At 39.5% G+C, this 27,689-nt stretch overlaps 1 protein-coding gene across 2 annotated transcripts in view; it reads right to left on the bottom strand.

Moving 5' to 3' along the window:
- Positions 1-480: 480 nt before the first annotated feature.
- kat6b (K(lysine) acetyltransferase 6B) overlaps positions 481-27,689 on the bottom strand; it is a 213,847-nt gene continuing 186,638 nt past the window's right edge. For both annotated transcript variants that reach the window (XM_048563299.2, XM_059640390.1), the window contains exons 15-17: positions 12,457-12,726; positions 7,384-7,690; positions 481-4,238 (exon numbers count right to left, since the gene is read on the bottom strand). In XM_048563299.2, coding sequence (XP_048419256.2) covers positions 1,816-4,238; positions 7,384-7,690; positions 12,457-12,726 — 3,000 coding nt within the window. In that variant the 3' untranslated portion in view covers positions 481-1,815. The remainder of the gene's footprint in view (positions 4,239-7,383; positions 7,691-12,456; positions 12,727-27,689) is intronic.

Here is a 27,689-nt window from a genome sequence, read left to right on the forward strand (position 1 = left end):
TTTTTAAAGACAACAACAATAGCTGTCACAGTCACTGTTACTGAGACTATCTTCATAATCCACCTTTTGGTAATTGAATTAAACATGAATATGCAAGGATGGAAGGATATGAACCAAGGGCAGGCAGAAGGGATTAGTTTAATTTGATGTCATGTTTGGCAAAACATCGTGGGCCGAACAGCCTGTTCCTATGTTATAGTGTTCTATGTTCTGATGCAATTTGAAGCCAGACATTAGCCTGATTTACTAGTGCAGTGCTATCTCTACTATGTCAAGGTCTTCACCCAATAAGATGTCTTCCATGAAGAGAAATTCTGAAAAACAGGGAGTTTGTTAATAACCAATATGATTAAACTTATACTAATCATTTTAGGCACTTGAGTACCAGTTTCCTCACAACTGATAATATCTATCAATAAGAATCAAAACATGAAGCTAACAGAAGTTCTCTGAAATATAAGAGCACACAAAATCTGGAAATGGCTCAACATAATTTATTCCATGTTAAAATGTACAGCGTCCTCTGAAGTGACTGGCCAGAAGGATAACTGATAAATACAAGTGTTTCTCTCACTTGTTTGTGTCCTATTTTATACATGTATCCAGCTTTTTCCTCTCAGTCCTTACAGTCACCATGTACAAGTACAAAGGCTACAAAAAGTAAGCAATATAAACAGACACAAATACTTTTTACATGCGTTTTAAGCTTATGTTGGTCTATTCACACACTACAGTTCTAATTTTTTTAAAATATAACTTCAATATTCTCTAAAGATAGAAAAATCTACTGATGGAATGCCAATGAGTAGTTAAAGGTGTTTATCATTGGGCTAACAGAACTGAACAGTAACTCTTAGACAGCACTTCTGTGGCTGACTGATATATTCAGAAAAGAAAAGCTACGCTTTATATGAAACCGACAGGTACAAATATTCAGATACGCTGTTAACAGAATGTGTCTTCATTTGTCCAACAGAGTACTTTGCATTTATAAAACAGAAAGCTGCCTCACCAAAGGAAAGAAATTAGTTACAAAAAGAAACATTTCAATTATACACTAAACATTTTTGCAAGTAACTCTTTCAAAACTGCCAAATGAACTCAAGGTCTCGCTTTTACATTGTTTTTACAGTCTCAGAATTAACAAAAATATAGTTTTCATTTTACTTCGAAGCTAGTAAAACCTAATAAAGGCAAAACATAACAAATGATTTGCTGTTAAACACAACACATATTTGTTTTACTAAAGGGCACACTGTCACAAACAAATTCTCCATTGATGTTCTGCTGCATGCTGAATTAGGCATCAGCTTCACAAATCAAATATACATGTATTGTATAACAACAGAAGTCCAAGGAACAAAAGAATCCCCAGCTCCAGCCCCCCCCCCTCCCCGGTGTGATTTAGCCATCTGCCATTTGGACTTTTATTTTCACTATTTTTTTAACTTGCAAAATCCTTTCCAAGGGCAAATAGGCACATATAAAGTTTCTATTGCATGGCTGTACTACCTCAGTTTCCATACTTCTTTCAAAGATGTGCTCTCTCCAAGCCAAACTCAGAAAGGAAATATACAAATATACAAAGATGAAAACAATCCTTACCCAACTCGACTTAAAACAAAATAAATAAGGCTTCCTTCTGTCAACAGATTGAATGTAAAGTGCCACTTTACTTCAAAATTATGTTATCATGACAGCTCAGCCAAATAGCCAGTCTTCAAAGTAGATAAATCTACAACCTGTTTTTAGTAAGTTGGATTTGCTTCCACGTATGCAGGTTTTTCTTTTAGTACCTTAGATACTTGGCAAAATCTACCTCCGCATATAGGAGCCATTCAGTGGCTGTTTAGACATGCCAGTGTTCATGTGACTGTAATGGGCTGGTGCTGTGTACATCATGTTACCATGTGGACTACTTTGCATTGGTTGCTGGGTATATGGCTGACTTCCCATCATGCTCATTTGCATTTGCATGGGGTACTGGGCAGTTTGATTCATGTAAGCAGGATTTCCATGGTAACCACTGTTCATCATGGATTGAGTCATCCTGTACCCATTCATAGCATTCAATGTATTCATATTCATGTTCATAGAGTTGACATTATAAGTTGGTGCTGGCATTAGGCCCATATTCATGCCTCGTTGCATGGTCAGAGGGCGGGGTGTGGGCTGCATTGTTACAGATGGTGAGGCACGGCTATAGATCTGTTGTTGGTGAGCAGCAACAGGTGGCATGGATACAGACTTGGAACGTATGGCAACATGGCCTTTGGCTGCCATTTGTGTTGGTAACCTTTGGGTATGAGGGATTCCAATATTTGGGGCCGCCATATTGTGCTGTAGAAGTGGTGAAGCCAGATTCATTGGTGGTGGGGTAAGATTAGGCGGGGGAGTCATTGTTGGTTGTGCTTGCACTCCCCCAGATAAGGAATGAGGCGACTGTGGAAGTTGTACAAGGCCTGTATGTGGAGTGGTCAGGGAGACACTAGTTGCATAGGAAGTAACAGCAGCAGAATGGTTATAAGGCAATGGATGATCCATGATTGTGTTAGTTAGCTGTTGTAGTTTGGCCAGGCTGAAATTGGCAGATGGCTGGGAATAACCCCCAGTTCCAAAATCACCCTGGCCCATCCTTTCATAGATGCTGATGGTTGAGTTTCCAGTTTCTGGAATGTCTGTCATTTGTATTGCTGGTGTGAAACTGGTGGTCATGCTACACTGTGACAGTTGTTGCTGTTGATTGTTGCTAGGAGTTCTTTCAATTATACAGCTCTGGGGAGATTTAACACTGCAGTTTGGTGGAGAGTTAATACTATTTTGCTGCATCATACTACAACTACCATTAATGTTAGTCATCTGTTGAGTCATTGCACAACTACTTTGAGTAAGGCTACTGGAAGAGATGTTATTGTAAGAGCAACTATTCTGTGCTGAGTTGTTTCCACAAATGCTGCTTCCCATGGTTGAATCATAGCTGCTTGGGTTTTCATAGTTTTCAGTTGTGCTCTCAATGCTGCCCAGGTCACTGAAGCCACTGTCCACAACCTGTTGTGAATGGTCAGAAACTGAAGGAACATCCATCATAGGACTGGTCTCCACATTCTGTAATGATGGAGCAGAAATGCCATTCTGATCAGGGCTAATCTGAGTATAATTGTTCTCAATGGGAGGTACACTGGGACTGTTTACCGATCGAACTGATTGGCTCGGATGAGAATGAACAGATGAAAGGGGACTGCTATGGTCTGACTGATGGCAGTCATTCATTTGTGGGCTCTGTTCTGTATGAGCATAACTTTGCAGATTTCTACAGGCCTCCATAGTTTCTGCACAGTCTTGGTATGTACTTATTTGCTCACTATTTTCTTGATCAACATTTTCTTGCGTTAGTGACTGAACAGCTTGCACTGTTTCTGTGTCAGGTTCTACGGCTACATTTTCCTCTCTAAATTCTGGGCTCTGCTTGTCATTGTCCATACGATCCTGGTTATTGGTGTGATCTTCATCTGAATCTGGTATGTGATCTGAATTCCTTTCAATAACATTGTTTTGATCTTCATCAGAATCTGGCACAGGTTCACCAATGTGATCCATCTCATCTTTTTGCTCAGTATTATTGCTTGGAACATTTAGCTCTAAGAATGGTTCTTGGCTTAGGGATTCTTCCTTAAATATTTCCTCCGGATTTTCTTTTTGCACTTCAATACACTCTATGTGACTATCATCTTCATCATCTGCATCATGATCCTCATTTTGATTTATTTCCTCTTCATCCTCTTCTGCCTCATCTTCATGATTACCAGCTTCATCCCCAGGAACGTCACTGGCATGATCATGCTCTTTTTCGGAAGATTCTTCCACAGGTTCTTTCTCCTCTTTAGATATACAGAGAGATTTACCTGGGGAATCTGGCTTTTCCTCATTTTCAAGTTCATCCTCCTCTGTTATTGCAGGAGCTACATCATCGTGCTTCTCAATTACAACTTGCTTATCAGTCAAAACTTGCCTCTCCTCTGTTGTGACTGGCTGGTCAGACTCGAGGGGAGTCTCTGGCGGTGTGTACAAGTTGAGTTTAAAACCAGTTTTACTCTCAGCTTTACGTCTCCATTTAGCTGGGCCACGCTTCACTCCTTTGGGCCAACCTTTTTTGCGTTTCACAACTCTTGCTATAGGCTCACAATCAACAGAGTTTTCCTCAGTGTTCTCTTTTGAAGAGGTATCAGTATTTGCTTTATCTGGGCAAGAAAAAAAGAAACTTGCTTTAAATGTTTACTGCTACCCATGTGAACAACATTGGAGCTTAAAATATCTATAGTTCATTCTGAAGTTATATTAAAATAAATAATTATGGTAGAAATATCAAAGACATGCTCAGATAAAGGTAAATCACAACTCTGAGGTTTTATGCTTCACACTGGATTAAACTTATATATGCAACTTACATAAAATTAAACAGATGGTTTAATTTTAACAGAATAAACATTTAATGAAAATCACAATGAATTTATTATGCTTCTCCTGTAGTTAAATGTTGCATTAATTAAAGGTGGGGTGAATTAATTAAGGCAATCTCCCATTTGGTCCTCTTGAAATCAGTTCCAACGAATCTGTCCTTTTAGTTATTAAATATGCCTGATGGCCACATCATGGTAGAACAAATACTTTGCTCAGCATCGCCTACGCAGGAAAGGGGAAAAAAAAAGACTGTCCACGGTCATGGTTCTTGTTACTAGTGACTGTTGCTACAAGTAAGGTATGGATGTGGGTTAAGACAAACTACGGTTTGTTGTGATTCTCTCCACAGTGTGTAGTTAGCCTGTTGACAGGTATTTGAATGAGATGTGAGAAACCTCACCAACAGATCATTACCTTCAAGAGAAATGGTGGGAGGGGAAAGTAAACAGAAAAAATATTTTTGCTCATTTGCATTAAACTATTCTTCCTGAGCTTCTGAAGGTCTTATCTTGCTCAGGTGAATACTTACATATAATTAACAGCACTGTACAATATAATGCAGCTGTAAATTAGTATATTTTGTTAAATAGGACAGGATAAAAATAATTCAACACCAATTAGCAGTTGCTTGATTTGTTATGTGTAAGATAATGATTCTTTTAAGATGTACATGTAGCCAATTATGCAAACTCTAATGAGCAATATAAAATCATCCAAAAATATCCGACAGGAGTTGACATTGTATGAATTTCTTTATGTAAAGAATGTACAAAATCGTATGTTCAATCACAATTATTTTGTTTTCTCTGACTAAACAACACCCATAAGTTTATCTCAGATACATTTTGATTGCATGTCTCATGAGTGTTTCAATCATTTTATATTCCTTGCTAAATTCAAGCTATCAAAACAATCTTTTGGCAGAGGAATGCATTCCTCTACTCTCTTTCCAGTCCTCAGGTTTCCATGGATCCATGCATCTGGTGTGTCTGCGGTTAGGACACAGGTAATGCCATGAGACATTTCAAACTGTATATCTTTGAATGTGGACTGGCATAGAATCTCTCTATCACATTATACCATTCCTGTGTGAAACAGAAAGTGTCTGTTGCCTCTTTAAACTGGCCCACAATAATTCACCCCTCAATTTTACCTTTTCTCACTGGGAAGCACTTTGCCTCTGCTTAGCAGCTTCCCACAGTGGTAAAACTAAGATTGAGAAATCAAATTTTAAGGGGACCATATATTTTGAAAAGCTATCAGTGGATGCACTTCATTCAGTTCCGTCACGTACTAGGCAACTAAAAATGCCAACATAAACTGCCAGAGGTATATAAAAGGGAAAAGCAATGCCAGAAAAAATTGTTTTGAGGATATTTTTAAACAATAAATGTGGTTGCATTTTTTGCAGTAAAACACTGCTCTCCCGACTATCATTTCGGCCTTTACAATTGCCATTATTTTGTAAAATTGTAACCACTGTCAGTTACAATTCAGTCATACATGCATTTATACATTGTTAGCACAGTACAAACTTCCGTATATATCTACATTGTAATCAATATACATGATCATACATTTATACATGTTAGTACAATGCACATGGTCATACTTTCAACACTATTAGCAGTGTACACTGTCATACATTTATACATTAGGAGTACAGCATACACTGCATTTTAGTGATACATTGTTAGTACAGTACTCACTGTGCATGTCAAGATGCACAGATGCCTAACACAGTGGTTTGCAGAAGGCCAGAGGAAGTTTTGTTGAATGTATTTCTTTGGGATACATTGCTCTGGCAGATAAGATAGTGAGCATTAGATCATCATGCCTGTATCACTTTAGTTCATTAATTTCCATGAGAAGGTGGATTAGTGCATGTTCCTAGTGCATATTGTCTAGGCACATCAAATTTAATTTTGTGCAGGCATTCACACTTATTCAGTTCCGGGCAGACCACTTCAGCACAACATACAGTGTTTTCGAAATAAAACAAAATAGCGGAGAAATTCAACAGGTCTGGCAGCATACGTGGAGTGAGAAACAGAGTTAATAATTTCAGTCCAATATGACTTGAGTCTGATATGATAAATGAGTTTTGAAGCTGTTATTTGACTTTAAACATTAACTCTGTTTCTGTATCCACAAATGCTGTCAGACTTGCTGAGTTCCTCCAACATTTTCTGCTTTTATTTCAGATTACCAGCATCTGCAGTATTTTTCTTTTATGCAGGATATGTGTATTCCCTTCAAATAATTATTTAATAAAATTTTAGAATTCAAAATGGCTAGACTTATTAAATAGTCAGAAAATGTGAAAAACTGCACCGACTATCTGCAGAGGGTTCATGGTAATATGTGCACTGACAGCATAAATATAGCATGTCCAGAGATTGGTTTAAATTTGATGTGCACGGAAATAGAAATGGATTTTTAACACTTATGTATAGATACTGTGCTATCCTTCAATGTATAAAGTAAGCGTAAAGGGTGCTTTTGGTTACATCAAATTTAAGCCAGGTTTGTCTCTGCTTTCAGCTGGTATTAATTTTGACTGGACTGTTTCCTGATTTACCAGAACTGAATTGGATGCTGATATGTAAATTCTATTGACGGCGACCTGCTGTCATAGGCTAAACAGAGACTCAAAATAATAGGTTTCTATACAGTTCAAAATCAAAATTTAAAGTTAGAAATATTTCGCAAAGGTTTGCTTTAAACAACGTATTAATAAAATAGGTCTATCACCTTCCTCCCCATTTAAGTTCCAGGTGTCAAATATAATCGGACCTTTCCAGCCCTGTCCCAAAATGCCACAAGCTCCTGCAAAGCTTTCAAATTTATTGATTAACCTGAAGTCTTTATTAATATTCCAATCATGGTGAATTACGTTAATATTTAGTCATGATAGTTTTGTACCTGTGTGTTGTTCTTTCTCTGGAGTTTCACCTGCACTTTTGCAGTGATCGTCTCTCTCATCTGATTGGTCCTTCTTTTTTAAGTCTAAGGTTGCACAGCGATGCCTGAAATAATTTTTTATTTCATCATTTTCATCATTCTCCTCTTCTTCACGCGTAGGTTCCAAGCAAGGCATTTGACTCTCATCGTCAGAGTTCTCAAAGGCTTCATGGAGTACTTCAGTTGTTTCAGAAATAGTCTCGGTGGTAACACTGCTGTTATGTCTCCGGCGCTTGCGGCCCCTCTTCTTTCTGTGTATGAGCGGCCTCTGAAAGGGTAAAATAAATACAATACCAAAATAATTTAATTTGTAACATTTGCTTGTGGAAAGCATGGTACCCAAACATAGGAGCCCTCAATGGTTGGGAATTTAACCCAGATAGATTTGCCTTGGTCAGTAATGATTAAAACAGTTTAAACTTACTTGTTCCTGCTGTGAATAAGCCTGGGGCTACTTTAGCTCCTATCCATCATTAGAACATGATAGGTGTGTTTCCGACTAAATTGGTTGGCAAAGGCAAATAAAGTGAGTGGGAAAAACTGTGAAAAATGGAATTTAATGTGGAAAAATGCAATGTTATCTATTTTGGTTCTAAGACAGATGAAACAAGGTATTTTGTAAATAATGGGGGAACATGAGATTTAGGTGGCCACACAGATAAATCTGTAAAAGTTAGTTGAATGGAGGCGACAAAGCAATCTCAGATTCACAGTATAGTTATAGTGCAGGAGGCGGTGATTTCAACTGTTATGCCTGCACCAGCTCTCTAAGCATTTTGATTTACTGTCAATCTCTTGCCTTGTGCATTATTTAAATAGAAACAATGATCTAATGGGTTTTTTTTGTATTCCTTGAATAAACTTGTCTCCCCTGCACTTTCAGGCATTATATTCCAGATCCTAACTACTTGCTGTGTGGAGATGTGTTTTCTCACTTCACATTTTCTCCTTTTGCGTAAACACTTTAAACTGTACCCTTTGATTCTTTTGTTTAATGAGCAGAAACTGTTTTTCGCTCTTCTATTCTGTCCAGACCCCTCACAATTTTGAAAACTTCTTTCCGATGTTAGCTTACTCCTCTTCAAGGAAACCAAACTCAACTTACCGTCTATTTTTATATCTTAAGGCTATTATCCATAGAACAATTCTTGTTGTTTGCGTTTTGTACTGTCTCCAGTCCATTCGCTTCCTTCCTAAAGTAGGCTGCCCAAAGCTGTAAACAATACTCCACCTGAGATCTAACTTGTGACTTATACAGACAGGTTCAACATAACCTCTCTGCACCTGAAGTCTAAATCCCTATTAATGAAACCTAGCATACTGATGGCTTTCTTAATTGGTTTTTCATCATGTCCTGCCACTTTTAATGACTTATACTCAAGTATACCCATTTTGCTACCCTTCAGCACTGTACCCAATCTTTCATGGTAGAAACAGGATGGACACGGAGTATAAGATCATAAGATAAAGGAGATGCAGACCATTCAGCTCATTGAATGTACTCTGCCATAATCTGATATCTCCCATTAATCAGCCATCAGCTGATCTGATAAACCTCAACTCCACTTTTCTGCCTTTTCCCTAAAACCCTTGACTCTCTTACTGACTGAACATCGTTCTATCTCAGCCTTGTATATACTTAACAATCCAGTCTTGACAGCCCTTTGTAGTAAAGCATTTCACAGATTCACTACCCTCTGAGATAAGAAATTCCTCTAAAGATATGTCTTAAAGTGTGACCCCTTATTCTGAGATTAAGTCCTCTGGTGCTATGCTTTCCCACAAAGGGAAACAACCTTTCTGCATCTATCCTGTCAAATCCCCTAAGCATCTTATATGTTTCAATAAGGTCCCCTCTCACTTTCCTAAATTCCAATAAGTACAGGCCCAATCTACTCAACCTCCACTCAAAGACATTCTGTCCGTATACAGTATCAGCCTAGTGAACTTATCTCTGTACTAAAATGTACACCTTCACTTCTTTGCACTGAGCTTTATGCTTTTTCTGCCACCTATTCGCCTACTCTGTCAACTTGCCAATATCCTTCTGAAGCTGTATATGGTCCTTTTGCATTGTCCAGACTTTGAAACCCTGTGCATATCAACATCGAGAACATTTATTAATGATACAAATCAAGGTCCTACAACTGACCCTTGTGCAGCTTCATTAGAAACCTTCCTCCAACCTGAAAAATATCCATTATTCAGTGGTCTCTGTTTTGTATCCCTCAAAAAATTTTGTAGCAATTTTACTGCAGTCCTTTTATTGCACAAGGTGCAATTTTTCTCTCAAGGCTATTGCGTAGCACTGTATTGAATGTCTTTTGAAAGTTCATGCATACCACATCTATAGCTCTGTATCTAAAGGGGTAAAGGTTATGTTTCAAAATCTTGGTAAAACCTGATCTAGGCCAATTTAAGTTTTAGCCACTGAATTTCAAAAAGAATATGTTGGTCTTGATCTGGACGCAGTGTTGATTCATCACAATAATACTAAGAGATTTGAGGATTAAATTGCAAATACTATTTGTATGAACTCAGATTGTATTTTGAGTGTGGGAGATTGAGAAATGTTTTAATCAAAGTGTTAAAACAACTATCTCCAAAGATCCTCATCATTATCACCAAAGATCTTTACACAGCATCTTCCAAGCTCATGACTATTTCTATCCAGAAGGACAGGAGAGCAGATACATGGAAACACCACCACCTACAAATTCCCCTCCAAGCCACTTGGAAATATTTTGCCATTCCTTTATTGTCACTGGGTTAATGTCTTGGAATTTCCCCCCCAATGACATTGTGGGTCTACCTACAACACATGGACTGCAGCAGTTCAAGAAGGCAACTTACCACCACCTTCTCAACAGCAACTAGGAATGGGCAATAAATTCTTGCCCAGACAGTGGCATCCACATCCTACGAGTGAATTTTAAAAAAGCATTTGATAGGGTAGCTAGAGATAAATGATTTCCTAGCAATTTAGAATAGGAAAGTGTAAATCTTAAAATTAGAGTTAAGTGATTTAGGGGTACAATCGCTCAAACACTTCTTCACACAAAAGGTGATGAAAATCTGGAACTCTCTCAGATGTTTGTGATTAATGGGCCAGTATTCATGCGGAATAGATTTGCTTTTGGTAATGACACCGTGGAATTCTTCAAAATAATGACAGTGTCTACTGTGGAGCATATGAACTGCACAATCACAAGAATTCTCATGTTTTGCAAAGTTAAAACCTGTGTATTAATTTTTAGAAAAGTGAGTTTCTGAAGTGGAACTTCTGAGAGTATTTTGTTAACAAGTCACATTCCTCAACAAAAAGTGCAAAGCCCAGGTCCTAATTTGTTGTAGACTGTACTCAGCTTAACAGGAGAAAAATACACCAGAGGGCAGTATTGCATTGGCTTCAAGACTTCCAGAAACAAGCAATGTGCCAAGATAATAAAGTGTGAAGCTGGATGAACACAGCAGGCCAAGCAGCATCTCAGGAGCACAAAAGCTGACGTTTCGGGCCTAGACTCTTCATCAGAGAGGGGGATGGGGTGAGGGTTCTGGAATAAATAGGGAGAGAGGGGGAGGTGGACCGAAGATGGAGAGAAAAGAAGATAGGTGGAGAGGAAGAGATTATAAGAGAGTTGCAGTGGGAGAGAGATTCCCTGAGGTTGGTCCGGAGGGAGGAGGGTAACTTCTTCAGGATAGGCATCCCTGGAAGAGGCTATGCAGTGAGGTTCTCCCACTGCAACTCTCTTGTAATCTCTTCCTCGCCACCTATCTTCTTTTCTCTCCATCTTCGGTCCGCCTCCCCCTCACTCCCTATTTATTCCAGAACCCTCACCCCATCCCCCTCTCTGATGAAGGGTCTAGGCCCGAAACGTCAGCTTTTGTGCTCCTGAGATGCTGTTTGGCCTGCTGTGTTCATCCAGCTTCACACTTTATTATCTTGGATTCTCCAGCATCTGCAGTTCCCATTATCTCTGATTCAAGCAATGTGCCAGTTCTTTTGATGGACAAAATTCAAAGGACATTTCACTGAAATAATAAAATGCATAAAAACATTCAGATAAAGACTGGAGAGGAGTTATACTCTGTAGTTTCTAGTGATTGTATGACTGGGTGTCGAGATTTATTTGAACCAAGTTTTTTTTCAAACTTGTGTGAACTATGTTGGGGTGTTAAGTTAAAGGTACTGTATAAAGCATAAGTTATTGCCATAATAGTGACACTATCTGCACAGTCTTCAGTCAATATTAGCATGGTACTGTCAACTCATGCTGTCAGTCCATTTCCAAGTTTTTTCTTTATATTTGCATTATGTGATAAAAGACATCACTAATGCTACTTAATACTTGAGAGTTAATAAAATCATATTGTCTGAAAGGAGGGTAAATTTCTTTCAATTCTAATCAAAACATGCCTGGGTAAAACATATTAAAATCAAACTTCTGTTTTCAGAAGTTGGACGGAGTTTGTGTAGATTCAAGGAGTTTCAACACAGAACAAATAATATTACAATCTTTTGAAACCTGAATGTGACTCTCAAAAATGTCTCCAAGTGTTTCACGTACAAATGATTACCTTGAAGTGCACTGACTTTGTTTTATCAGTGAATACAACTGCTTTTTGGTAACCAGTAAGTTTCTATCGACAGCAGAAAGATAAGCTTTCAATTAATACATTTTTGGCACTACTAGTGGAGTGAAGAATATTGGTCAGGACACTTTGCTCTGAGATTAATGTTGTCCAAACTATATTGTGTAGCTGGATAGGTTTTACTTTAACCTCTCAGCTAAAAGGATCACATCTCTGGTGTGACACTGGAATATTTGCCTGTTCAAATGCATAAGCCTCTGACTCATGGCACGAAAATACCAAAGGAGCCATGTGCTTTTTTTTTGATTGAGATTCCTAAAACATTACTTGACACCAACTTATTTGATCAGTTTTCATACTCAAAATCAACATTTAGGAAAGTGCAATAAAATCCATTCAAATTTAGATTAATGGAAAATTACCTTCTCCATTTTAACTCACCTTCCTCTTAGACCCTCTTAACAGTGCTTTTGCTGTGCCTGGAGATAAGCTGGGTTGGGTATCGTCATTCTCACCCTCACCCTCATTCTCTTCTTCACTCATTTCATATGTATGTTCCGCTGTTGATTCACTACTGGCAGGTAGACATTCAGGTTGCTTTAACCTATTTTTACATGTTGGACTAGTAACTGAATGCTTATTGGCCTGCATTTCAGCATACTGCTCTTGCTCTTTTTCCCAACAGCTAGCTTGCTCCATCAATTGCTCAGCCTAAAATTGCAAGCAAACAAACAACATAAATTTAACAGTTGTGAAACTACACCTTTTATGAATTAACAGTTTAGTCAAATACAATTATGGGCCATCTAATGAAATTGTTCCAAACCAAATGATGTACTAAATAGTTCATTCATAATAGTGCGTTACTGAATAACTATTAAGGTTGTTTTGCACAGTAGTGCATCTCTTTCAAAGCATTCATTTAAAATTATTCATTTTGCTTTTCACTGGTCGCGTAAATACAGGAACATTACTGAAGCACAGCAAAGTTGCGAACAGATATGCTGCGGATATAAAATAAATGCAGAAAGCAATATGAAATGGGAGCAAACATAGACCATTTAGCCTCTTGTGCTTGCTCCACCATTCTATAAGATCCATGTTCTACAACCACTGATGCCCTGACCTGGGCCTCCCTGTCAGAGCTGCCATCTCTAAAGTGAGATGTTAAACAGGCTTAAATACCTCTTAGGTAAATATAACATATCCTCTGGCAGCAGTTTTTTTCTTGTGTCCTGTCTAATATCTATCGATCAACTGACTTATTAAAACAGATAATCTAATTGTTTATGTCACGACTGCTTGTGGCAGCTTGTTGCATGGAAACTAACTGCTATATTTTTCAACATGACTCAAATGTGACTTGAAAAATACTTCATTCACTTTAACATGCTTTGCAATGTTTTGAAGCTTTAAAATGATCAAAGTTGGTTGGTGAGTGAAATATGGCTTTAATACAAGGAATACATTGTGAGCTTATTATTAGCCTGATATTAACTCAGAAGGAAAAATTGTGTTTTGATTTTTGGAGAGCTCAAATTGCTACAATTTTAAATGGAATTTCATTAGGTATAAAATGAAGGGCCAGATACATCCAACCATATGAACTAGGTTGTTGTCCAGAAGTTAGCTGATAATCAAATATAGTGCAGTTTCTGGTTAACAGTAAACCCCAGGATGTTGATGATGGTGGATTTAATGTAATACTGCAATACTGAATGTCAAGAGGCAATGGTTACATTCACTCTTGGTGGTGATGGTTAGCGCCTCACACTTGTGTAATTCAAATGTTGTTTGTCACTTGACACACCAGGGCTGATTATCATCCAAATAAAAAAAAAACAAAAGAACTGCGGGTGCTGTAAGAGGTTCTGAGGAAGGGTCACCGGACCCAGAGCACTAACTCTGATTTTTTTTTTCTTCACAGATGCTGCCAGACCTGCTGAGCTTTTCCAGCAACTTCTGTTTTGCTCCTGATCATTATCCACAGCTGGTTACATCTGAATATGAGATAGTAGGAACTGCAGTTGCTGGAGAATCTGAGATAACAAGGTGTAGAGCTGAACACAGCAGGCCAAGCAGCATCAGAGGAGCAGGAAGGATGTTGTTTCGGGTCTAGACCCGTCATCAGAAAAAAAATTATTGCTGAAATGGTGTCAAGACCATGGTCTACGCAGTACCCAGTACCTCAGCCACTTCCCGATATCACAAGGCTGAAAACAGGCTGATACTGGGAACCTTTGGAGGAGGCAGAAGTGGGTCATCCATTCAGCACTTCTGGTTGAAGATTATTGCAAATGCTTCAGCCTTTTGCACTGAAGTGTTGGCTTCCTCATTACCGAGGATGTGAATATTTGTGGAGCCATCTCCTCAAATGAGCTGTTTAATTGGCCACACCATTCACGATTGGATGTGATATGACTGCAGAGTCTGGATTTGATCCATTGCTGTAAACTCTCCTCACCCTGTCCATCACTGGCTGCTATTTGGCATGCAAGTCATCCTATGTTGTGGCTTCAGTTGATACCTTATGTTTAGCCTCCTGATGTCACTCCTGGCCTACTCTCCTGCACTGTTCATTGAATTGGGCTGATTCCCTGACTTGATGGTAATTGATAAAGTGTGGGATATGTCAGGCAATGGAATATGTCAGGCAATGTGATTGCAGAACAAGTACAATCCTTCTGCTGATGGGGTCTCAAAAGGATGAATGGTGTAAAGCCAAAATGGCAAATTTCTTGCTCCTCTGATGCTGCCTGACCTGCTGTATTCCTCCAGCTCCAAACTGTATTGACTCTGACTCCAGCATCTGCAGTTCTTGCTATCTATTAAAAGGTGCCCACTCTTGAGCTGCTAGATCTGTTCAAAAGCTAGTCCATTTAGCATAATGGTAATGCCAGACAACATGACGGAGAGTACCCTCAACATTAAATGCCACGGACAGATGTACCTGCATTCGGCAGATTGCTGGGGATGAAGTCAAGTATGCTTCTCCCTCTTGTTGGTTACTTATCATCTTGTTGTAAATCCAGTCTCGTGGCTATGCCCGTTAAGGCTTGACCAGCTTGGTCAGTAACATGACATTAAAGTCCTTTACACAGAGTACACTCTTCACCCTTCTACTCTCAGTGTTTCCTCCAAATGAGGTACAAAGTGCAAGAGTATGGGTTCATAAACTGGAAGGGGATGGTGGAAGAATGTGGTAGTCAACAAAAGATTTCCTTGTCCATTTTTGACTGGATAACATGAAACCTCATGGGATCCAATGTCAATATTGAAGATTCTCAGGACAAATCTTTCCAGATTTGGGACAGCTGTGCTGCCACCTCTGCTGGATCTGTCAGTAACTGTGTTGCCTGAGACATTTGGTGTAACATATGATTCCTTGAGTATTTAAAATGTCAGACTATTGCTTGACTATTCTCTGAGACAGCTTTTCCAAATATGGCACCAGCCCTCAGGTGTTTCCACGGTCAATTTTGCACAGAAAATGAGACGGAATGCGTCATTTCTGGTGTCATAGTCTGTGTCAGTTGGTCTGTCTGGTTTCATGCCCTCTTAGTAACTTCCTGCTGTTTGATGCAATTCAGTGGCTTGCTTGGCCATTTCAGAGGATGGGCGAAAACAACCACAATGTTATGGTAACAAAGTGTGGAGCTGGAGGAACACAGCATAATGTGTCTCCCCACCCCTGACCAGCACCCACCTCCTTGACCTGTCCGTCTTCTCTCCCACCTATCTGCTCCTCCCAGCTCACCGTTTAATCCCCACCCCCACTTACCACCTACACTCACCTCTACTAGTTTCATTCCCGCCTCCTTGATCTGTCCGTCTTCTCTCCCACCTATCTGCTCCTCCCACCTCACTGACTAACCCCACCCCCACTTCTACTAGTTTCATCCCCGCCTCCTTGATCTGTCCGTCTTCTCTCCCACCTATCTGCTCCTCCCACCTCACTGACTAACCCCACCCCCACTTACTACCTACACTCACCTCTACTAGTTTCATTCCCGCCTCCTTGATGAGTCCATCTTCTCCCACCTATCTGCTCCTCCCACCTCACTGACTAACCCCATCCCAAATTTCCTACCTACACTCACCGTTACTAGCTTCATCTCCACCTCCTTGATCTGTCCATCTTCTCTCCACCTATCTGCTCCACTATCCACCTTTTATCACCACACCCCCTATTTACTTCAGAGTCCGCTCCCCCTCCTTCATTTCTGAAGAAGGGTCTTGACCTGAAACATCAGCTTTCCTGCTCCTTTGATGCTGCCTGGCCTGCTGTGCTCACCCAGCTCCACAGCCCGTTATCTCAGGTTCCAGCATAGGCAGTTCCTACTATCTCATAATGTTATGGTTCTGGAGTCACATGTATATCAGACCAAATGCAATCTGTCCACAAAGGATATTGCTGAACCAGACAGGTTTTTAACAATAATCTACCTGGTCGCTAACTTTGTAATTCCAGATCCTTAAAATTAGGTTCAATATTTTGCCATCTGCTGTGTTGTGATTTGAACCCATGACCCAAACACTTCAAAATGCAGTTCTGGTTACTAATCCGGAGACAGTAACACCATACCACTGCTTCTACCTAGTAATAATATGCTTACAAAATTAAACGTGTGATGATTTATACATTACTTATGGGTTAGCCTACTTAGAGGTGACAATCCCAAATGGTTATACTGTTCACTGGAGGAGAATATATGATAGGCTCTCCTCATGAAATCAAAAACTTGTGTAGGAGACGACTGCCATTTACAGGCTAAAATCCTTGTCAGGTTTATTCATAGATTATAAGATACACAACAAAACAGTTAATGTTCAAAAAATGCAATAAAACTAAAACCATCCTGTGGGAACTTTTAGAACAAAAAATCGTGCAGAACCTGACAGGAAACTTGGATGAAACAATCAGTTTTGTCCGTTGATGGACCTCTGAAGAAGAGGTGTTACTTGGATGCTTGGAATTTCAATGCATCAACCTTTGCCAGCAGTAAAGCTTAGCGTAGCTGAGCTGTGATTTATACTGAGGGATTTCTTTCATATTGTACCAATTTCTTTTCAAGGAAATAAGTTGAGTAATTAACAGATTTGTCACTTTTGGAGGTGAGGTATTGGCGTCTGGATACTGTCACTGCTCAGATGACACTTTGTTCCTGTAATGAATTCCCCTAATTGCTCAGTATTCTGACAGAACAGAGTAGTCTACTATGTCACCATCATCCTGCATATATTAAGAATTCCACAAGTAGTTGTAGCTACCAAAGCACTTTCAGCTTAATTGGTTTCTGAACAAAGAATATATATTTTCTTCATATAGACACCATGGCCGCAATCCTACATTTTCAGTTTTGATCACAGAAAACAGCTGCTATCTTAATTCCAGCTAAGAAATGTAACAATAAAATATTTCTGTCCTTTTCTCATAATCATAAAATCTGTATTTACATAGAGTGCCCTGTAGCTGGAATTACCATTGTTGGTGGATATTTTACAACCAGGGACTGTAACCGGAAGATGCGAACTCAGATGTTGCAGAAATAAATTAAATTGGCTGAAGTGTTTTCATTTGAACTTACTTAGGCTTGACTGTTTTGTATTTTATTCGCAGGATCACTGACTAGGCCAGCATTTACAGCTGCTCATTAATTGCCCTGGAGAACATGGCAGCATTTTTAGTTTTAGCTCAGCCGTCTCTTAAACTGTTGTAGTCCTTGGGAACAGGTATGCCCACCGTTCCATTAAGGAAGGGAGTTCTAGGGTTTTGACTCACAAGAAGTGATACAATTTCAAGTCAGAGTGGCATGCAATGTGCATGGGGGCCTTCAGCATTTCCATACATCTGCCGCCGATATCCTTGTAGGTAGTAGGGGTAGCAATTTAGAATGTGCTGTTGGACAAGCTTCGGAGGTTTGCTGCAGCACACCTCATAAATGGTACACACTACAGTTAGTGTTTGGTGGTGAAGGTGTGCCAATGAATAGCCTGCTTTGTTCTGTAGGTCATTGGGCTTCTTGAGTGAAGCTGCAGGTTCACTCATACAGGCAAGGGGAGAGCATTCCATCACACTCCTGGCGTGTACCTTGCCACTAGAAGGCAGGTTTTGGCTGTTAGAAATTGAAGTACATAGTTTTAATTGTTGACATCATGATCATCTTCAGGCAAGGCCACCAACCTTTGATTTTCATACAAAAATGGGCTAAAACAAATAAGGTCAGTAAAACATTAGTAAAATACCCAGTGTAATGATATGGTATTTGAGTAGTTCAATTGTCATAAACCAACTGCCATAATTATAAAAAGATGAAATTGCAGCATCTTATCAGTTAAGATCAGCTAAAATCCTTGAGTTTCATAACAAAAATGAAATTGAGTTATTGTCATCATAAATCACAAGTTCTGCCTTCATTCTACCTACTGTTGTTTGGTGGTATAATACATTTTATTTATCTGGGACAGATTAGGGCTGTACAAAATATGTTTGTTTGAACATTGTGTGGGTGTATCATCAGATCGAGTTTGCTATGTCTCTTAGAAAATTCTTGCATTCTCTCTTGCTATCCAGCAGTTGGTATATGATCAACAACAATAATGTGCATTTAGATTGTACTATCACATAATAAGACATCCTAAGGTGTTTCATGGAGATCTTATCAAACAAAATCTGACACTGAACTATGTAAGGACATATGAGGCTTGATGACCGGTTGCTTCACTAAATAATTATGTTTTAAGAAGCAGCTTAAAAAGGCTAAAAGTAGGAGCAGAAATGTAGGAAGCAAATTCGAGAGTTATGACTCAGCTTGTTGAATGCAATCACTAATGCAGGAGTGAACAGGGATGCTCAAGAGGAGTGCAGATACTCTTTACCGAGAGGCTGTCAAACCCACTGGTAATTAAAACCAAAACACCCAGAGACACTCGCCTGGCCTCGTAATCTGTTAAAGGAAATGTTAAAAGTGGTATAACCACTTCTCACTTCCCAATCTGCCATAAAGGAAAGGTGGAATAAAATTAACTCCCAACAGTCACTCTACAATCAACAAGTAACAACTTATTTTATCTAACTCTAACAGTGATCAAATTAACAGAACTACTAACAAACCGAACAATTCCCCATTAACTTTTACCAAATTCTAATGGTATACTGTTCCATAAATACAAGTCCCACTTATATAAACCAAAGCAATAAGAGAAAAAAAATTTAAAACTCAGACTCTCAAAACTACAGTCAGGATGCGTCTTCCGGAGTGTTCTTTGCCCTTTCCACTGTTCTTCAATCAGGAACTTTTCTTTCATCAAATCCTTGTGTCTGGAATATTAGCTAAGAGTGCAGTGGCACCTTTTAGACCGTGCTTAACCAGAGAGCTTAAAGATTTCTGTGACAGCCAAACGTTTACTCTTCCGATGGCAGTTCATTCTCTTCCAGATTTTCAAAAACTCTCTTCTTATATACTCCTGATGATGTCAGTTTTCTTATAATAGGATAGGTCCTAGGTTGTCAACACCATCAGATTTAAATACAATTGGTTTTCAGTCTTTAAGCGCCTGGTTTAAATTAATTGGCTGATATTCAAGCTGGTTGCCTCAATATCAAAACAAGCCAAGGTTGCCAGCCACACAGCCTACTGATACATATGTTTCAATTTCAGAACTGTCTCCACATCTGCAGCAGCTTGTGGATTCTTTTTTATCTCAAAGCTTAGAAAAACACATCACATCTTAAAAGGACCACACACTCTTCCCCCATCACTTTTACAAACAAATTCTAGTATCCAATTCACAAGTACTCTATCCAAATTCGCAACACTTGCCCCAAGAAAAGAACCATCATTATGAAAAGATGGCTTCAATTGTTTTCTAAATCTTAATGCCGTTATTACTAAATCCATAATGCATTAATCTGGAGTTACTCATTTCATATTAATCCTATATACATATATAACATCAAACCCTACCATTTCTATCTTATACACACATTTTCTTATATAACTGGCAGTAACACATCTGCAATAACAGTTTCACAACCTACAACATGTAAAATCTGTAAATTAAATGCTTGTAACATAAGACTTCAACAAAATAGTCCGGTATTCTTGTCCTTAATCCTTTCCAAAAATGTCAAAGGATTGTGGTCAGTATACACAACCATCTCCAATACGTTGTTCACAACATAAACATTAAAATCTTGAAAGACCAATACAAAACTCAATAATAACTCTTCTCCAAAAATTGAATATTATCTCTGGTGGATACTGAATTTCTTTGATAAATAACTGATTGGCCTTTCAATGCCACAATTTTCCCCTTGTAAAAGCATAGCTCCAACTCCTACTTCGGCATAAGTCTACAGTGACTTTAAAGGGTTTCAAGAAATTTGGAATAGCTATACCTGGTGTGGTGGTTGATACTGATTTTGAATTCTCAAATGCCTGTTGCCCACCGAAACTTTGTGTTCTTCTTTAACAAACCCGTCGGCAGTGCCACCACGCCACTAAAGTTTGGTACATATTTTCTGTGCAATCTGCTCTGTCCCAAACAATGTAGCACTTCCTTCTTCAGGGATGGTCTTGGAAATTCCTCAATGGCCTTCGTCTTCACATTTCTCTGTGTCATCCTTCCATGGCTGATATTGTGTCCTAAGACCATTGCATCTAACTTTGTGAATTCAGTTTTTGCTAAATTTATGACCAATTTTGCATTCAGTTTTCTTTCGAAGAGTTCTGCCAAATGCTTTCTATGAATGGCTAAAGATCACTCAATCATCTATATAGATGTCACAATTGGCTAATCTTGCCACAACTCTATCCATAAGTCTTTGAGAAGTAGGTAGTGTGTTCTTCGTTCCAAAGAGCATTACTTTAAATTGATACAGCCCATTGGGGATTACAAACACCAACATTACTTTTGCTCTCTCTGACAAAGGTACTTGCCAGTAACCATGGACTAAGTCCAACTTTGTGACGTAAACAGCTTGTCTAACATTTTCCACACAGTTGTCCAGTCTTGGAATTGGGTATGAGTTTGATTTAGTGACTTTGTTGATCTTATGATAATCCATGCAGAATTGTTGAGTATCATCAGGTTTGGGAACCAACATGATTGGTGAACTCCACTCGCTTTGACTTGGCTCAATGTCGTCTTCTTGGACCATGGCTTCCACTTCCTTCTGTACCCGTGCTGCTTTGAGAGGATTAAGCCCACAGGGGTAACAAGGTGTAGAGCTGGACGAACGCAGCAGGCCAAACAGCATCAAAGGAGCAGAAGGCTGACGTTTCAGGCTTAGAGCCTTCTTCAAAGAAGCCCATGGGGTATTGTTTTATCAAAATGGCACTCCCTACGTCAACCTCATGTACTACAGTATCAGTTGTCCCCATTCTCGTGGTGCTGCAACAAGCCTTTTAATTCAGTTCTTTGCTCTTGAGACAAATAGCTTACTAGCCTATTTCATTCTTTTAGGACTTCCTCATTATTCAATTTATTATGAGGCACATCAACATCTAAATCATGTGAATTTGATTACTCACTGAGTGGCAGTAACTAATACCCGTTTGTTCATTCCCTTTCCCTATATTAGTAAGGTTTCAGCATATTCACATGACTTACCTTTTTCCTATCTGGCATCTTTACCAGATAATTCACCCAACTTAACTCCTTCTCAATCTGACAGGGACCATTAAACCTTGCTTTGAAGGGATCTCCTACCAGTGGTAACAGCACCAATACTTTATCCCCATAGGTAAACATATGAATTTTAGATTTCTTATCGGCATCTTGTTTCATTAGATGCTGTGTCACCTTCAAATGTTGACTAGTTAATTTGCCTACTCTGTTTAATCTTACTCTCACCTCAGATGTATAATCCAACTGTGAGATCTGTGGCTTTGGACCTATCAACTTTTCCTTAATTAATTTTAAAGGCCCTCTTACTTAGTGTCCGAAAATTAGTTCAAATGGAGTAAACTGGGTTGATTCATTTGGGGCATCTCTAATAGCAATATAAATGGGAAACCTTCATCCCAATCATTTGAGTAATCCTGGCAATAAGCCTTCAGCATGGTTTTCAGGGTCTGATGCCACCTTTCTGATGCTCCCTGGGATTCAGGATGGTACACACTTGATTTAAAAGTGTTGTATGCCTAAACAATATGTGATCTCCTTAAAGAATTTGGCAGGAAAACTGGACCCTTGGTCTGACTGGATCTCTCTGTGTAGTCCATAATGGATACAGAAAGCAACTCCTCCACAACCTTTATTGCCTTGACATTCCATAATGGAATTGTATCTTGAAATCTGACAGATACATCCATTGTGGTGAGCAAATAATGGTTCTGTATTTTTGCCTGAGTCTACTTCACTCCTAAATGACCTCTTAGGTAATTTGAGTGCTACCTAGCAATACTTACTGTCTGTATGTTACTGGCAACACAATCTGGTGAGTTTACGCCTATTTCTCCTCTGCACTAACCTGCCAAGTTCTCCATTTCCACTTTAGGATTCTAGCCTTAAGGTAATTACATGCGGGAATACATTCTGATTCCTTTTCTGAGTAAGCCCTATGACATAAATCCTTTATTGTCTCATTGTTTTGTTGTAACTTCATTAGCCTTTCAGAACTAAACAGCTCTGCCTGATTCGCTACATGTTCAGGCTTTTCCTTTACCATTTCGTCAAACAGGGCGTAAGCTAAATGGATGGCTCCTTTGTCCTTGTCTTTGGTTTTCCACTCTTGTTTTACCTATAGCTGTGGGATATTGTCACCACACAGTCCAGAAAGATTCCAGGGTATTTTTCTTTCAACTCCTCAGTTCCCTGGTTTTCCTTCAGCTTCTCCATTACGGGGGGCATCATTCCCACCTTTGATCCTGCTCGGTCATTTCCAAGAATAAACCATATTCTTGGAATAGACACTTCTTCAATCATTCCCAGCATCACTTCCCCAGTCTTGATTGGACTTTCCAGCCTTATCTTACACAGGGGAATGCAAAATCTCTCTTCATTTATTCCATCTCTTGGGTAACATTTCAGAAGGAATGCACATACTTTTATCTCTTACTATTAGAGACTGACCAGCTCCCGTATCTTAGGTAACAATTCAAAAGAAGTGCAAATACTTTCATCTCTTACTATTCGAGACTTACCAACTCCTGTATCTCTCAATATTTTAACTTCTTTACCTTCTCCCCCTCTTCTTCCTGAGTAAACCTTACCCATAGAGGTGAAGTCTTTGAAGAGATCAGACACTCAATTACTATCTAGCCCATGACTACGCTGTGCACTCTCCTGCAACTCCTCGACTTCTCTAGGGATTTCCTTTACTATCTCAACTAATCCCACTGGTTTATCTTCTTTTACCACATCCTTTTCCTCAATGCCCCTCTTAATTCATCAGCACTGTGACTTTTATGTGGTCCCCTATGATCCAGTGAAAACACTCGAAGCCTTTCACCTCTTTTCCATTCCCTTGGGTTTCTTTTTTCACATGTAATAAACAGTTCAGAATTTGTTATTTATTTTTTGTTTTTCATTGAAGGAGCCCTCTTTTCCCAATTTCTACTCCTCACGGAATGATATTGCTGTCAGAGGCTAGATTTCGATTTAGGTACTGGTGCATATTCATGTGATCCTGGATTGTCAGCACCATCAGATTGAAATTTAATTGGTTTTCAGTCTCTAAGTACCTGGTTTAAATTAATTGGCTGATATTCAAACCGGGAGATAGTAACTTCAAAATCTCCCCACCCCACCCTCATCCCATGACCCACCCTCCCTCTCATCCTCGCCTCCTTGACCTGTCCGTCTTCTCTCCCACCTATCCACTCATCCCACCTCACTGACCAATCCCCATCACCGCCTACCTGCACTCATCTATCATTATCCCACGAACCTTTCCCCAGCCCCTCGATCCGTCCGTCTACTCTCCTACCTATCTCCCTCTCATCCACACTTCCTTGACATGTCCGTCTTGTCTCCCACCTATCTGCTCCTCCCACCTCACTGACCAATCCCCACCACTGCCTACCTGCACTCACCTATCACCATCCCACCTACCTTCCCCAGCCCCACCCCTCCTCTCTATTTATTTCAGAGCCCCTTTCCCCCTTCCCCATTTCTGAAGAAGGGTCTTGACCCAAAATATCAGCTTTCCTGCTCCTCTGATGCTGTCTGGCCTGCTGTGTTATCTCTGATATTCAAGCTGGTTGCCTTAACATCAAAACAAGCCTAGGCTGTCAACCACACAGCCAATTGAGACATATGTTTCAATTTCAGAACTGCCTGTGCAACTGCAGCTGTTTTCTGACCTTTTTTTAAATCTCCAAGCTTAGAAAAACACAATGTCTTAAAGGGACCATGCACTCTTCCCAATATCATTTTTATAAAATAATTCTAATATCCTGCCTTTCAATTCACAAGTGCTCTACTACCAAGCTCTCAACCGTTCAGAGAGGACACTTTGTGATAATCAGTAGGTGGTTTTCTCATCTATATTTAATCTGATCTCATGGAGACAATATTGAGGATTATCTGGACAACTCGCCCCCAACAATTACATTGTGCTGCTACCTCTGTAAGAGAAAGTTGGGAATGTTATAAAAAGCAGTCAGTCTTTTTACATATCTTGGCTATGCCCTCAGCTCAAATCACACAAGACAGCGAAAGTATTTGGGGCTGGTACTATGATCACAATCACAGGGTTAGGGAGAGGTGGTGGTATAACAGTAACATCATTGGACTAGTGGTTCAGAATCCCAGACTAATGTTTTGAGGACGTAGGTTGAAATCCTACAAGGAGATGGTAAAATTTGAGTTCAGTAAAAATGTGGAATTAAAAACTAGAGCAATGGTGACAAATAACCATTGCCAACAATATGGATATTGGAAGCTCTGAAGAGCACCTATATCAGGCCTCAAAACTTTCACTTTGTTTTTCTCTCCACAAATGGTGCCAGACCTTCTGAATTTCTCCAGTATTTTCAATTTTTATTTTGGATTTCTGGAATCCACAGTATTTTATTTTTACTTAAGAAATCATTGTTGATTGTTGTAAATACCCACATGGGTCACTAATGTGCTTTTTGGGAAAGAACTCTGTCTTCCTTACCCAATCTGCCCTACATGTGTCTCCAGAACCACGGCAATTTAGTTCTTAAGTGCCCTTGAAATGGCCTAGCAAGGAATATAGTTCAAGGGCAATAATGCCCACAAGCCATGCACCGATCTTAAAAAATCATTTCACAACTACTTTGGAAAACAGCTATCCATTTAGCCTCTTCATTTATAATGGTCAATGATGTATCCTGGTACTGTGGGGTCATCTGCCTAGATTCAGTTAGCTTGAAAAGTGGCCCTCCACAGGCTAGTTCAAGTCAAGCTTCTTCCTGCACTGTTTCGTTCCTGGGATTGTGATGGGGTTGAACAGGTCATTTGAACATAAACTTTGTTTAAATGCTCTTTCCATCATGGTTCATTGAAAAAGTCAATTACCATAAAGAGATCCTCATGATCTATGATCAGAAACTTGAAAACGTATTTGTGTTGGAAATAGAGCAGCTTGCCAGAGGACTACAAGGGAGTCTTTTAACAGCATTAAGCAAAGAAACCCACGTCATTTCCCCACCCACTCTGAAAGACAGAAAACATCACAATACTAGTCTGTAGAATTCGGGCTAAAACTAAGGGAATACAACAGATTGAGCTCATCTCGTTCAATGGTTTACTTAGCTTGCTCTGTATTAAATAGGCTGTGGCTCCATATAAAAGCATTCTTTTGTAACTTCCAGCTCTACATCCTCTTCCAAGTTCATTTCAGTCCTGCTTTCTGAGTTGTTCTCTGATCAGTATTGAGCTCCGGTTATATAAAATATTGTTAGGGCTCTTGTGGAGCCATGGATAGTGCCCCTATCACTGACAGAACGCCTGGGTCGAAGTCCCACCAGCTCCAAATGTGTGCAGTGACAACAATGGCCAGGTTTATTAGAAAATATCTCATTGGAACACTACCACTGTGTCACAAGATTTCCTACAAAATAGTTATAAATTAAGGTCAGACATACAATGTACAGAGCACTGATTGAACGATTGCTTGAGCAAAAGACAGACATACCCATATGCTGTAGGGGATGTTGTTAGATCTGACTGCCTCCCTCTCCTCTATGGTTGCATCTATACCTGGCAATCCTTAGAAATGGAGCATGCTATGTCCAGTGGCAAGCTTAAGGCATTCCTCAACCAGCGGGCATGACAGGGTCCTGGGGATACAGATATTTTTCAGCCATAGATAAGACGGTGTGGAGCTGGAGGAACACAGCAGGCCAGGTAGCTTCAGAGGAGCAGGAAAGTTGATGTTTCAGATAGGGCCCTTCTTCAGAAATGGGGGACGGGGAAGGGAGCTCAGAAATAAATAGAGGAGGGGCTGGGGAAGGTAGGTGGGATGATGATAGGTCAGTGCAGATAGGGAGTAGTGGGGATTGGTCAGTGAGGTGGGAGGAGTGGATAGGTGGGAGAGAAGATGGGCAGGTTGTGTCAGGTCAAAGAGGAGACATTTAGAGGGAGGACTGGACATGGGATGTGGCCAGGGGTGGAGAGATTTTAAAACGGGTGAACCACTGTACATGAGTCACTGTAATGTTTCACACTGCGATTAAATCTAAAACTGAATAAAGATTGGAATTTAATCTTCAGTTTCACCAACTCACTGTCAGAAGTTAACACTATCATATTTACGAAGTCAAAGAAATATCTAGATTGCTATATCCCCTAGTTTCACATCTAAGAAATTTGAGAGAGTGCTCGCATGCACAATAACTTGAAGTACAATATATTGTGCATTGTAAGGTAACATAAAGTGCAATGGGGTGAGTGCGAAGATAATCTTATTTGGTATGTTGACCGAGTGCACAGTGTTGCACAGGATACTGAAAAGACTTACAGATGTTTTCCAAAAAATGATCTTTAACATACAACTGAACTAACATACACTAGGGAAACTTGATTTCACATCTCATTAAAAGGACAGTACTTTTGACGAATGAACATTCCCTGAAGTCCTTGAAACCCATTCTGCTAACAGATAGGCAGATATTCTTGTAAACATAGTAAACGTTTGGCCATTCTACTGAATTTTGACTACCATTGAAATAGTACTTATAAATTAAACCATTTGGTCTTATGAACAATTAGGCTGAATGCCATGCACCTACAAGTGTAATACACCAATGAATTTTTAATACAATAATCTTGCTTCACTTGGAGGAGTACATGAAAATAGATGTCTATGAAAACATATATACACTGTGTCCTTTACCCACAAAAATAACGGAAACCTTGTAGAAATACAATGATCTCAAACCAGATTTACTTTCATAATATTTGGGCCGCCTAAGATTTCAACACATAGTGCAGAGAAATTTCTTCGCATGTGGCATCTGCTTTTATCACACAAGCTCTGCTGCAGTCTCAACATTATGATTGTAAGTGGGATATATTCAACCCAGAAATCTTGCTGCCTCCTTCTCTACATTACAATTGTTAAGACCAGCCACTAACCTGATCTTATGTTTGTTTTTGAATCCTACCTTTGGATTTTTGACATGGGAAGTTCATTATTCTGGCTTCCTGGGAGAAGGTAAAGTCTTAGGATATTGGATTCCCCTGGTCTGATGAAA

Source organism: Stegostoma tigrinum, chromosome 37 (genome assembly GCF_030684315.1).
Source record: "Stegostoma tigrinum isolate sSteTig4 chromosome 37, sSteTig4.hap1, whole genome shotgun sequence".
In the NCBI taxonomy this organism is placed as follows: domain Eukaryota; kingdom Metazoa; phylum Chordata; class Chondrichthyes; order Orectolobiformes; family Stegostomatidae; genus Stegostoma; species Stegostoma tigrinum.